General features: G+C 50.2%; 1 protein-coding gene and 1 long non-coding RNA gene across 2 annotated transcripts in view; one reads left to right on the top strand and one right to left on the bottom strand.

The window, feature by feature from the left end:
• Window positions 1-11723, bottom strand: part of LOC116639310 — a 38241-nt gene extending 26518 nt beyond the window's left edge. The window contains exon 1 of the long non-coding RNA XR_004300810.1: window positions 11649-11723. This is a non-coding gene — a long non-coding RNA (uncharacterized LOC116639310). The remainder of the gene's footprint in view (window positions 1-11648) is intronic.
• Window positions 7534-14122, top strand: part of ZFAT (zinc finger and AT-hook domain containing) — a 216930-nt gene continuing 210341 nt past the window's right edge. Inside the window, exon 1 of the mRNA XM_032415477.1 lies at window positions 7534-12164. Within this exon, the coding sequence (XP_032271368.1) occupies window positions 12146-12164 (19 nt within the window). The 5' untranslated portion in view covers window positions 7534-12145. The remainder of the gene's footprint in view (window positions 12165-14122) is intronic.

Genomic DNA, 14122 nt, shown 5'->3' with positions numbered 1-14122 from the left:
AAACATTACCCCTTATTTTCTTTTCTTTATGTCACTCCCTAACTGAAACGATCTCCTGCTTGTTTAGCGAGAGCCACTCCAAACACCAAGAGAGAAGACTCTCATCTGTCTCATGCACCATTGTGCCCACGCAGTGCCTGGCATACCCCCGGTCCCAAAGGGAAAGAGTGTGGAGTGAATTAATGGACAATTAACAGCCATATGGGCGATACCGAGTCCTTAGTCTCTGCTCCTCCCCTCACCTGCCTAGGCTCACGGTGGAGAGCTGAAGGCAGAGCTTCACGTTTACACAGAGAACTGAGGCAAAGGCTGAGATGACAGCCATTCATAACCGAATCGTATCAGAAAGGGTTCCATCCTGCTAGCACTGTGCTCCTTGTCTCCTGTCTAGTCTTGTCCTTCTTTCAGCATTTCTAGAATGTCTGCTCTTTGCCAGGCACTTGAGCTTGTGCCCTCGGGGAGCTTCTGGTTCTGGGGGAGAGAGGCATTAAACACGCAATAGCAGTGCGTGCTCAGGAAACACTCAGGGAGGACACCTCACCTCACCTGTGCCTGGCTGGGGAGCCGTCTCTGAGAAGGGCGCTTCCAACCAGGGGGCCCGAAGGGTGAGAAAAAAGTAGCTAAGCTGCAGCACTGGGACAGAGGTGACAGTTTTTGCAAGCAGGGGAGCATGGTGCTACCTGGAGGGACCTGGGGGATATTTTGGAACAGCATTTGAGGACAGTGCTAGTGCAGAGTGGGGGCAGGTCCTGTTCCCCAGGATCTCCGAGGGTACTGGAACCGTGCAGACTTCAGCCAGCTAAGGGAGGAGGGTGTGCATGGGGGGGGCGTGGGGCGAACCCCCTCAGAGCCCCTGCTGATCCGACTCTCCTCTGACCCCCTCCACGCAGGGTGCTCTCAGCAGCGGAAGGAACAAGCACCAGCCCTTGGCAGAGACAGCTCTCCTTTGAAGGTTTCCAGGTAATTCACAGTAGCACAAGGGTCAGGACTCAGGGGGCACGGGATGTGCCAGGCGAAAACCAGTAGGTTCCAGACTAACCAGGACTAAGTTGCTCAACCTACCAGCAAGGCTGCCCTTCCAGCCCGGCACACTGGCGGTCACAGTGGTTCTTAAAAGCACCATATATTTCCATACTTAGTGGTTTAGGAGATAGCGGTCCCCTGAAGCTCTGCGCTGTATCCCCACACCCCCACCAAGATGGCCCAGGACCTCAGCCAGCAGGGGCATTCTGTCCAATTGGCCAGTGTGCACGCTGTACCTACTGACAAATGGCACCTTGCATACCCCTCGTTCTGCTGTCCTGCCTTTGGCTACGCCTTGACTAGGCTTGGAGCTCACCGCATCTCTCCTGCTTGGCAAGATGCATGCCCAGGAATCTGGAGAGCAGCTGCTGTCTCTCCTAGTGGGCAGGGGTGGGGGGGGGGGTAGTCAAAGATGGTGAACGAGAGCACAGCCCAAAGGTTGCCTCCCTTGTCCTCCCTCGGGAGCACCTACGAAGATGCAGCCTGAGCCTATTCATGGAAAGTGACATAAGATTCTACACCAAGTGATGCCCAGTAGATGTGACCCCCTGACTCCTAAGACTGGAAGTGAACAAAGTCGGGTTGTAAATGAGTTGGTGAGCAACCCCGTGGCGCATCTTCTTGGCTGGCTTGATGCCGCATGTTGGAAAAGCTAACCGGCCACCTCTCTTACATCAGACTTTGTTTTGTACCAATTGGCAATATTTGAGGTGCTCACGGCCACTTTTCTTTCAAGGTTCTCAGTTTTCCGTCTGCATCTCTCTCTGAGCCAGTTACCGCAGGAATCTATAAATGTGCTCCGATGAGGAGTTTTGGTCGTCTCCGCTATTACAGGTTGAAATATGCATTTATTGAGCTGTTCCTTGTGCGTGAGGTCAGGGAGGTGACCATCCCAGAGGCTCCCATGCCCCAGGCCTCCCCCCAGTACAGTGAAGGGGCAATCAAGGGGAGACTTCACGTGAGGGTCAGCCAAGGGGACACACAGGCAGGGGATCAGGAGGGTGGGGGGAGAGTAAGGTCTGGGCATTTATTCTGGTCTCCTGCTCTGTTAAGCTGCCTGCAGAGCACCGTTTAGCTCGGCCAGAATCCCTGTTACTCTAGGAGCTACGGAGCAGTTTTCATGCCTGGCTTCTCGAGGGTGGTGTCCGAGTCTGCTGGGGCTGCCATAACAAGGTAGCACAGATTGAGTGGCCGAAACCACAGGAACTCATTTCTTCTCAGGTCTGGAGGTGGAAGTCCAAGATCAAGGTGTTGGTGCGGTTGGTTTCCTTCTGGGGCTGCTCTCCCTGGCTTGTAGATGGTGCTTTCTCTCTCCTCCCTGTAGCTTCACCTGGTCTCCCCTCTGTGGATGTCTGGGTCTTGGTCTCATTTCAAAGACACCAGTCATATTGGATTAGGACCCACCCATATGACTTCATTTTACTTAATTAGCTCCTAAAGGACCTGTCTCCAAATATAGTCACTGATGTACTTGGGGATTAGGGCTGCAATGTATGAATTTTGGGGGGACACAATGGAGCCCATGAAGCGTTGTAAGTGCCGTAAGGTCGGGGAGAGTGTCCTTGCAGCTCCATGTCCCCAGGCCCCCGATTCCTGCTTATCTTGCTATGCCATCTTACCATTCCTTTTCCCAGATTCTTCCATCTGTAAGGTGAGAGGCAGCTCTCAGCCTATGTCAGTCATCCAGAGGGGACAAGGTGACATCATGCTCTTCTCCTATTTGCCTTTTGGGCCAGCTGGGCTCCATCTCAGGATCCAGGCACCTGTCTCAACAATGTAAGCCGCCCGTCACAAGGGGGACGGCCAGGTGAGAGCTCGTGCATGAGTTATCTTTCGCCTTTGCTTGGGGCTAAGGAGGGACAACCCAAAACAGCCACCTGAATAATAGGGGCCAAGGAGAGTTACCTCTGAATGTAACAGGGTAACCTCTGCTTCCTTCTCTTCTTGCCTCCTGTCACCACCAGACGTCCTGTGTCCAGCTTGCTGTTTCTTCCCTCCTGCACCTTGTCCCTGGCTGTTCCTTCTGCCTGGAGCAGTCTCCCTACCAAACACCCCAACTCCCCTTGAGTTATGCCTTCTAGTGGTCTTCTCTGACCCTTCAGGCTGGGCTGTGTCCTCCTTGCTTTTAGTCCCAAGCCCTTCTCTCTTCTGCATGACGCACCTACTACGCTTCTCTTCTAATGCATCATTCCCTCTATTGGGTTATGAAATTCCAGGGGACCGATGCTCTGACCACATTTGTGGTCTTTAGAGAACAATTTTGGCACTTAGTAGGCACCCTGTCAATGCTTTAAGAATGAATGAATGATCTGACCTTTTTTTCTTAGTGAATTCCTCCCAAGTGTTACTCAGCAAACATCCTAACAGTTCTTTCATTTCCTTATGCTAAATTGTCAGTTTGCTACCAACTGAGTTAGCCGTGTGCGCTCGGATCATCTCCTGGGGGGAGCAGGTGGACAGAGGTGAGTCAGGTCCTGCTGTTCCCTGTTCAACAGGGAAGACAGGTGCATTCACAGGTGTGGCACAGCATGTAGGAGTCAGGGAAAAGGCCTGGTTGAGTCACTGACTCTGCCTGGGGAGTAAGGATGGCTTCACAGAGCAGGGGGCATTTGGTTAGGGTTTTGAAGGATGTAAAGGAGTCTGACAGGTGGAGAAATGTGGGGAAAGTATTCTAGACCTATACAATGGCTGAGAGTTGGAAAAAGACCCGGCATCTTTAAGAAATGGTGACATGTTAGGCGAGGCGAAGCGTGTCCGGTTCGACATGAAGCCGTTTCTTGTACTGCAAACACCGAGTGGACTAGAACTTCCATCCCTCCACTCTGGGGCCTTCCACCAGCCTGTGAGCTTTGGGTTTGGGCTGAAAAGGTACATATGAGAATTTTATTTTATTTTATTTTTTAAAGATTTTATTTATTTGAGAGAGAGAGAATGAGAGAGAGAGCACATGAGAGGGAGGAGGGTCAGAGGGAGAAGCAGACTCCCTGCTGAGCAGGGAGCCCGATGTGGGGCTCGATCCCGGGACTCCAGGATCATGACCTGAGCTGAAGGCAGTCACTTAACCAACTGAGCCACCTAGGTGCCCTACATATGAGAATTTTAGAGAATTTTATTAAAACGGGAGCCTCCTCCCTCCTCTCTCCAGCATCAGTGACTGAAGTGAGGCAGAAGGCTGGCAGGCACCATGTTGGCATTGACCTTGAGTCCGCCATCAGGAGAAAGGCAGCCAGTCACTTCCAGTGGGACCGTGAGACTCAGCAGCAGGCCCAGTGGATGCTCAGGGAAACCGCGGGGACATGTGGAATGCCCTGCGGCCAAGCAAAGGCCAGCAGAGAGAGTGGAATGTGGCATCTCACAGCAAAGATCTGGGCCAGGTGGCTCGGGCCATGACCTTTTCCTAATTAGGCTTTCTCCCCCAGCGCAGCTCACACCACTCTTCTGGCTAAGCACACACCCCAGGGCTGCTGGTCCTGCCCTGCCTGCCTCTCTGTACATTCCTTGGGGACTCACATGAAAGATGGGCTCGCCCCACCGTATGCTACAGGGCCCTTATTCCCTGGACAGTCTGCAGAAGCGGAGGGGGGTGGTCGAGGGGCCACACAGAAAGGCCTGGGATCTTCGTGAGGCCCTGTCTCCTGTCCCGAGGTGACACTGGGAAAGTCCTTCATCCCTCTGTTCACTGTTGTCTCCCTGCCCTATAGGATGGTGGGGAAGGCTGTGTGAGATGATGAACATGAAGGGCATGGAAAACTCTAGAAGATCGGGCCCATGTGGTGACAATCATTTCTTTGGTTTCATTTCCCTGTTTTGGCAGGTGCAAGGAGATTTACCTCCACAGCAGCTCTGCCTGGTGATCATATTTTCTGGGCCTTGGGAAAGGTACGAAGAGAAGGCCCACGCAGGGGTACTTGGGGGGCTGGAGCAGGGAGCCACAGCATTCAACCTCAATTACAGGAAGGAGTGTCAATTACAGGCCTAATGGGAAAGATGCGCGTTGTCCCCCAGAGGAGCTGGGCCACCCCTGCAGTGTGGCCGCAGGAACCCCTCAGCGGCCCCAAACTCCTCCTGTCTTTCTCCAGTGGCCTTTCCTTCAACACAACCCCTTCCAACTTCCTCCTTCTTCCCCATACAATAACATTCCTCTCCTCTGTTTGTGGGCCTTGCCTGTGTTTTTGCCCTAGCTCATCCCGAACTGCAGTTCTCTGCTAATCTGGAATAAACCCATTTTTGCCGGTAAAATGTTTTACTTTTAAGGTTAACAGCCTCAAATGATGGATGTGGTCTGAGAGTTGCCCAGACCAGCAGAACTAAGAGCTGCATGGAATATTTGACTCTGGGGTTCTCTGGGAATGCCTGCTTCCTGCCACCTCGAACGTTCCCTGCCTGACTCCCCTCTGTGGTCAGCCGCTCCCCGGCTCGTCCTTGGGGCTTTCTGCTCCTGCCGCGTTCAGAGCTGCCTGCTGACCTGTCTTCTCTGATCCAAATTACAATCACCCCGAAGACCTCGCCAAGTTTCTCCTTTCTTCTTCATTAAGTCTCCTTTGGTTGAAACAGCTTAGAGTCCACCCGGAGGTCTGTTGATCTCATTCCCCTTTTGCTTCCGGGGAGCAAGCTTTAAAGACTCTACCTTCCCCCAAACTGAAGCAGGAGATCTCAAACCCTTGAAACTGAAGTTCGAGCTTCTTGCAAGGCAAAGTTGGGTGATGTCTCATGCCTGTTCCCTATTGCTGCCCAACAAAAACCTCCAATTTCTCTCCATTTCATGGGTTGAGTGGGCCCGGCCGGTGGTTCTTTGGTGCCCCATGGAGTAGCCGATGTCCCTCACGTGGCTGCATTGGCTGGGGAGTGGCTGGACCCTGAATGACCAGGAGAGTCTCTTATCCTCTGGATCCCCTTGCCATGTGGCCTCATCGTTGGGCATTCTAGCTTGAGCTTCCCTACAGCATGGTGGCCGGCTTCCGGGGGGAGCATCCCTGGAGGGCAATACCCAGTGTGAAAGGGCTGGTCAAGCCTCTGTGCATGGCCCCTTGGTCAAAGCATGTCACAAAGTCAATGCCAAAGTCAATGTGGGAGGGGGTTACCCACGCATGTGATGTCAGGGAGGCATGGGTCATTGGGGGCCACTGTTGTAGGACTTCCAACAGACACCTTTCCTTTCTGCTGTCCTTTATGAGAACAACTAAAACCTGGCATATTGTGTGGCTCCAGGACCTGTCGGCTTAGCCGCTGCTGTTCCTTTCTACAAGTTCCTCCTCTCCTCTGCCCAAGACCAGACCCTGCATACACTGCCAGCAACCTTGTACACACTTTCTGCACATTTAAGTGATGGTTGCGTATTGCGACCTCCTCCGGGGGGTTTTCATGAGTCGGTTATAAGAAGATTCACAACAATATTACGCTGTTTCATCGTTGTTGACGTGGGCCTGAGAAGCCATCTCGTCACTCCCTGCTCCACCACCGCTGCCATTTGACAGACAAGGGGACTGAAATCCAGACTCTAAGTCCCATAGTGGGTTGGCGGCACCGCCCGGACTGGAATGCAGACCTCCTGACACTCTGTGTGCTCTTCTGTCCTCTCCTGGCCCTGTGTCACCGTGTCTTTGGTCCCCAGGTGGACCGAAGCGACGTGACCCAGCACAGACACCACAGTGCCCACCGAGCTTCTGAACTGCTGCCTCATTCGTCTCTCACAGTTCCCCCTGATGTGGGAGCAACACCTTGCTGCCCCGAGAAGGAAAGCACAGTGCACATAAGCGACTTGTCCAAAGTCCCACAGCATCTGCGTCATAGAACTAGGACCTCATAGAACTCCAAGCTGGGCCTTCCAATCCCCTCCCTCCCTCCCTCCCTCTCTTCTCTGGAAAGGCATTCTAGGCGCGTGGACGAACTTTCAGCTGTTTCAGAAGAACGTTCAGTGGAAACTCTGTCTCCGTGAGCCCAGATCCCTAGGCGCATACATTCTCACAAAGCTGTCTGCCGCCTCCAGTTCCTTTTCTGTATTTGCAGAGACTCTCTAATGCATGTATAATCGCGTTCATGCATATCCAATAAAAAGTGTTCCCCAAACGGTAGCACGCTCCACACACTGTCCTGAACCCTGCTTTTCACTCAGTGGTGTATCTTGGAGCACACCCCTTATCTGCGCTGCTATATCAGCCTTATTCTTTGAAACATGTTTGGATGAATCAGCTCTCTAGTCACAGATGCCCAGATGCCTGTGTTTTTTCAAAATCCCCCTTTTTTTCCCCCTAAACATCTAACAGTGCTGTCCACACAACAACCATTAAATCAGTGTGTAATTATGCATTGTTCCTTTTCCTCACCTCCTGGGTTCACCCCTTCCCCCACCCCCCTCCCTTCACTGCATAACTGTTTACTGGGCCCCAGTGATGAGCCTGGCACTCCGCTAGGCCCTGGCAATGCTCTTGTTTTTCCTTCTTGTTGCTGGGATCCAAGGCCACGCACGGCCCTTCTTTCACACGGCCCAGTTACTACTGCTTGCAGTTGGTTTAAAGAATGTTTATTATACTTACAAATCCATTAACTTTTTTGTAAACTATTCAAACACCACTGATAAAAACTTAAAACCTTACAAATCATATTTCCTTCACCATTTACACACTTAGTCAAATTACCGCGTTTCAGTATAACTATACATCTAAGACAGCATCTCTTGTATGCTTCAAACACCCAAAAACCCCAAACGTTTTTACTGTACCCAGATCCTATTTGTAAAAATCATAACTATTGATTTGACCAATTTCTTTGTTCTCGCTATAAAACTTGTTTTTGTACTTTTCCAGGATTGCAATATCAGACCCAAAACGGAGAGATTATCTCCTCCCTGGGTACATTGAAATCATAGCTTCGGGGTCATTGACTCTTGGATTTTTAGCTGGACCACAGAATCCTTCAAGGTGTCTCAACTGGCAGCAGGCATTTGCTGGTTGGGGCACCCTCTGTCATATTGGGTTCAACTGCCATGTCAACAGGACTTACAAGCAAGTTCTTGTACGGTAAGTCTCCATGTACAGTAAGTCTCAGATACTTCATGTCCTGTCTGTTTACAATGAACTTCATTACGCATCATTAGCATTTCATTGTTATTGGCAGGGCCAGGTAGCCGTTGAATCTGTTGGCAATCCTCCTAGGACATTTGGCTAATCCATTAACTTGCCACACCATTTCTGAACCCTCTTTTACCTGATTATTTATGAGACCGCTGGTCTGGACCAGCCCTTCCTGGTTTGGGTACGGTTTCTACTCTTTCTGGAAAATGTTGACTTACTTGTAATAAACTTACCTACTCTTCTCAACTTGTACAGATAGACCACTTCATAAGCAGATGTAGAGGAACTTCAAGTAGGAACAGATCCCCATACACCTAATTCACTCACTTACTAAAATATTCCGTTTTTACCCTTTCTCTGAATTACAATATGCTTTGTAATTACACATAATAACTTTTCCTTTTTTATCATGAAAGTCTCATGCCTTTCGTAGACTCAACTTGTTCCCGGAGATCAAAAACCAGAGACCTAGCTATTCTTTGTGATGTACAAGCTATCACAGCCTGGGGGGAGGGACCCCCTGTTCTCAGCTGACTGCTGCCTTCCAGCAATAGCCCAGCACTTTTGCAGTTTTCTGCTTTTCTGGTGATAGCAAGATGTTTCAGGCCATTCCAATTTTCCCCGGTTCCCAAACACGGACTCAGCTACTTTGAAGGAGCCCTGGTTACCACTAATGAAAAATACTATTGAGATCGATATTTAGGGACTGAGGGTACACGCAGATATGATGGCCCTCGATGGCCACGGAAAAAACAGAATTCAGAAAAGATGTCGCTCCTGAGGTCCTAATTTTGTTCAGTGAGACTGCTCATATCGTTCTAATATTACTATCCCCTTTTCTTTTATACAATTTTAAATGGATTTTTCTCTATGGTGTGCCTATATAGGTTTTTAACACTTCACTCAGCCTGTGATTATCCCCACCTCTGATTTTATCATTGCCATGTGCCTCGAGGCCCATTATTTTGAGGTCACCTGTGTATATCCTTTATCAAAACCTGCTTTCAAGAAAGTGTCTTAAAAATCATGTATATATTCTCTTTTCGTGTAAATGCCGATTTGTCATGCAGCTATGAGATATAATTATAAAATTATTGACACAAATATATTCAATTACATAGGATATTTATTATATAACTAGAAGCCATTTCATCTTAGTAAACCTATTGACATAAATGCTTTCATGTGCTAGCCTCGAGGGGCTGATTGCCACCAAAGGGCCAGCTGGGAAGCTTGATCTTCTCTGGGAACCATTGTGGAAGTAGGGAGCCATTAATTATATAATTCTGAGCAATTTATATTTAATTCTATCGGTATTTCTTCATTAATTGAAGGCATTTTGAGGTATTACTGGCAAATGAAAAGAATAAAGATGTTTGCTGATTGAAAATGTGCAAAGCCCTCAGCAGAGTGATGGATGAGCCAGGGGTGTACTTGTCCCTCCATTTGCAAATCTGGTCCCATAGAAAGGGACTCTCTGTTGTTTCCATATGCCTGTGGCCAGGCCAGTTTTCAGTAACGATAAGTGTTCAGTGAATTTTCTTTGGATAGAGGAGGAAGAAAATGCCATGGGAATAATAGAGAAAATTGTAGCTGTCCAAATAATTAACTCAGGACCATCACCCATAATCCACAATTGCTTTTTTTTTTTTAATTTGACTTTGTTAATATTCTGAGGCAAATTTTAAATTGCTTCATTTCCAAAATTCATTTTGCTTACAACATCCAGGAGCAATCTATCTGCTAATCAATAGCTAACATTTATTGCTGCTGCAAGAAAGCAACCCAGCACAAAACCAATATTGTAAGCAACCAGACCAACTCTAATTTCCTGATAGAAATTGATTCACAGCAAAATAGTGATTATTATAAATATTTATAGTTCTAAACGGAAAAGCTCATCAATGCAGCTTTTTGGGCAGTTCATTTCCAAATGAAATCTGTGATGGGCTCCACCTAGCCATCTGTTTGTGATGTAGGATGTGGTGGGTGTGTGGCAGGAACCCTATGATTACCTTGGACTTGGCTCTGTGGGAGGCACGGTGGGTCGTTTGGACAAGTCTCTGATGGTGATGTGGTAAAATGGGAAGAACACTGGGTGTGGAGAGACCCGTTCCACACCTGGGTCTTCACTGGCTTGCTGTGTAATCTCAAAAAGCCACATAACCTCTCTGAACATTCCTTTTCCCATCTAGAAAAGAACAATAATAATATCTGTCCAACTTAACCTCCTAGATGTCATGCCGATGAAATGAAACGAGCGGGGAAGGAGATTTCTCTGAACATATATCTAGTGGACTGCCCAAATTTGGGGTCTTATAATGACTTTTTATCTCCCAAGAACAGGATTAAAGAGCAAGACACAAGGCTCCTGAGAAATCTGATATGTCATCCTAAAGCTCAATGTCTGTGGGCATTTTACTACTGAAACACAGGTGACCGTGGGAATGAATGGGTTCATTTAATACTACTACCGGGCAGTAGGACCTGGGAAACCAGCACGAGAAAGACCTATGTGGGCTCTGTGCTCCTGGTCTAGCTCGTGGGCAGGGGGCTGTGTAAACACATAAATGCAACCGAGTAGGGAATGGGGCAAGGTAAATAGGAGCCAGAGCCAAGGGAACACACGGGCATGAGTGTCAGGGCTGTCCGAAAACTATCTCAAATTGAGTAGCAACAGAGTGGAGGTTGTTCCAGAAAAAAAGACTTGCAACAGGCAAAGATAAGCTTTTCAGGGGAACCATAAAAATAAATCAGTGTTTTCCAGATATCTCACCTGAGGTTCCCTTTTAGATTTTTTCCCCTTGTCTCTGCATATGTACCCTTTTCTTGAAAGTTGACTAAAAATGTAAAGCAGTTGTGTTTAAAAAGAAAACTATATTACTACCAAAAATGAAAAACATCATTTGTTATAAACAAAAGATAGCCTTAAAAATACAAGCAACACAAAACTCATTAATTTATTCAATACATAACTGTCAGGCTCATTTCTAGTTTCTGGGGCCAAAGGGGTGACCAAGACAGATGGAGATAAATTCATGCCAGGCGCTAACAGATACTGTGTAGAAAACAGGTACTCAGGAGGGTTACTTTGGATGCGGTGGTGCGGGAGGGCCCCCTTGGAGAGGTCACTAGAGCGGAGATCTAAGGGAAGTGGCAGAGCGGATCCCCTTCACAACAACAACTGAAAACAAGGCCATGACATCTCAAGCAGACAGGCTGCCTGCAGAAAGACGGCTGTGCGCCAGACTCAGGAAGAGGAGCGAGCGTTCTAGAGGCGTGCTCCACGCATCTGAGACTTTCTGCAGGACAGTCAGGACGCAAGGCGCTCACTTTCTCCGGGTGGCGTCAGGCCGCTGAATTCTGGCTGTACGACCCGGACTAGATCGAGCCGGGCGCCCCCGGCGGAGAGCATCCCGCTTCGGGGAAACACAGCAACCCTCGAAAGGGAGGCAGGCTGTAACCACCCCGACTGACAAATTAGTAAACTGAGCCCAAGGAAAGTTAAATCGCTGCCCCAAAGTAGTTAGTAAAGGGCAGAACTGGGACACGAACCCAGAATTCTTGCACGTCCAGCCCAGTGGCTCCACGACAGGTGAGTCCAAGGATGCGCAGGCAGGTAGATTGGCTGGCTCCCGGCAGAAATGGGAAGACTCCCAATCCTGCGATCTGGATTCCAGGCCTCTCGTTAGCACCGTCCCAGGAGTGGCTCAAAAAGCGGAGCACTGGAACCCGCGGAACGGGATACAAAGCGAAGCCGCCGGACCGGAGCATGCGCACTAGACCGCCCAGCCTAGACGCGCTCGGCGCTGGGGGAGGGTCACCCGAGGCTGACGTACGCTACGCCGGCGTCAGCGCCCCGTGAAGAGGAGGGCGAAGACTCCATCCGCCATGTTGAATGCCGCAGATTCGCCATAACCTCGCCGGCTCTTTTCTTAAAAAAATAAAAATAAAAAGCGAAGCATCAGCGGGGCGCCTCGCCTTCGCGGTCGGCGCGGGTGGAGCCCGGAAGAGCCCGAGGCTTTTTTTTCCTCCGCGGCGGGGGCGTTGCCATGGAGACGCGGGCGGCAGGTGAGCCGGGCTGGGGGTTGGGGTGGGGATGAGGTGGGGGTGGGGTGCGGCGCGGCGCGCGGGAACCCGTTTCGAGTTTGGAGTCGAGAAGAAGCGCGCGGGCCGCCGGGCGGCGGAGGGATCCGCGGCCCAGGGCGGAGAGCGGACGTAGCGGCGTCCTTCGACGGCACGTTCAGTCGTTGGTGGTATCCCGCCGCCTCGGGGTTTTATTTAAAAAAAGTCAAGAGAATGCAAGCTCCAGAGTGAGCGAGGGGAAACTGCGCGCGCGCGGGGCCGTTTCCAGGGCGACGGGTAGGGCCGGCCGCGCGCCTGCGACGGAGCGCAGGCGTCCTGGCCGGCGGGAGGTTCGAATCCCGGCCTGCCAACTCTGATCTGCGGTCCCGCGTTCGGGCCGCCTTCTTGCCCGGCCTCAGTTTCCTCCTCTGTGAAATGGGTAGCTCCTTTAGACTCACGTAGGGACAGGGTTCGACTGAGCTGCTGAAGGACAGCTTTGTGTCCTGTAGAAGGAGCCATTAACGCCAGGGAATAACGTTGCTGCTGGTGACTGTGACCTGCTGTGATGGCCTGTCGTTTACCCTCTACCTGCCGCTCTGTTCCTTACCCTTTAAAGTTAAGCTCAGATCACCTCCTCCGGGCAGCCGTCTCTGGTTTCGCCGCCGAACCAGCCTCTCTGCTGACCGCCCCCGTAGGTATTGGACTTTCCACTTAACACCTGGTCCGAGACCCTCAACCTTGGGCTTGGGGGTCCTCCTGTGGTTAACAGCACCGTCCACACGCTGGCACTGGCCTCAGGCTGTTCTGCTCAGTTCTCCCAGCAGTGCTAATTTGTGTCATTTACTGATGAGGGACAAAGCTTCAGAGGTCAACTTCATACAGTTTTCCCACTTCCTCCAGTTTGGGATGAAATCCAGACTCGGCGTGCTTGGCTGTACTTCCATCCCCCTGTTAGTGCTCGGCCCCGGGAAGTGCTCAGTATGCACTTGGGGAATGGAAGAATGAATGAACAGATCTCCTGCCTCTTCCAGTCCGGGTTCTTTGCAGAGCCCAGTGAACTTTCAGAAATGGCAGACTTAGTGGCAAGGGGCTTACCCTCCACAGCTGCCCCTTTCAGCTTCATCTTCTGAGCCTAGCGATTTGTACTGAAGCGGCTGTAGTGAGTGTCCCCGGCCGAAGGCTGAAGAAGACGCCCAGAGCTTGTGTGTGCTGGCCGTGGGATGCCACTCACTCTACGGCCAGAGCCGTGCATGGCATCCCTCTCCATGCCAGGCAGCGGTCAGGAGCCCTCATCCCACCGTTGTGTCCGATACTGGCGTGGGTGGAGTGCGTGGCAGAGCGGACCCAGAGCCACAGCTGTGGGTCAGGACCCCTGAACTACGCCCGCATGCTTTCTTAAGATGACTTGCCCGATTTGCTGCCTTCCCCCTCCCAAGTAATCCCACTGCTGCTGATACACAAACTGCCTCCCTCACCTCTTTGGGAGTTAACAGTTTTAGAAAAGAAACCTGGGCATTTGTTGTAGTTTCAATTTCCAGCTGGAATTAACGAGAGATCAGGTTTTTTAAATGTATTATTGTCAACTCGTGATCAGCTCATTTCTGAAGAGTTGCCTGTTTTGCTTGGTTGTTAGGTTGATTTAGGGGAAGCAGTGTAATACATGATAGCAGGGTGGAGTTGCATAGGGTCTGTAGGGCCCGGGTGTTTAGGTGCTTCGCTGACTGAGATGGCCATCACAGTAAATTAGAGATCAGTTACCACCGGGTAATTCTCAGCCTTCTCAGCCTTTCTCATTTACCTGGGAAAATGGTTCCTGTTCCTTTTCTCCCCTTGCCTTATAATTTACATAACAACTTCTTAAAGATAGTTGTCCTTAAGTAGAATTAAATTTATGCCTAGGGCAAGGGCAGTCTAGAATTAGGTATATTGAAAAGACTCTCCTTAATTGCATTTCCTTTTATAGA

The sequence above is a fragment of the Phoca vitulina genome, unplaced genomic scaffold (genome assembly GCF_004348235.1).
Source record: "Phoca vitulina isolate PV1807 unplaced genomic scaffold, GSC_HSeal_1.0 scaffold18, whole genome shotgun sequence".
In the NCBI taxonomy this organism is placed as follows: Eukaryota; Metazoa; Chordata; class Mammalia; order Carnivora; family Phocidae; genus Phoca; species Phoca vitulina.
The sequence above is the reverse complement of the archived record's forward strand: the minus strand, read 5'-3'. Positions and strand labels throughout refer to the sequence as shown.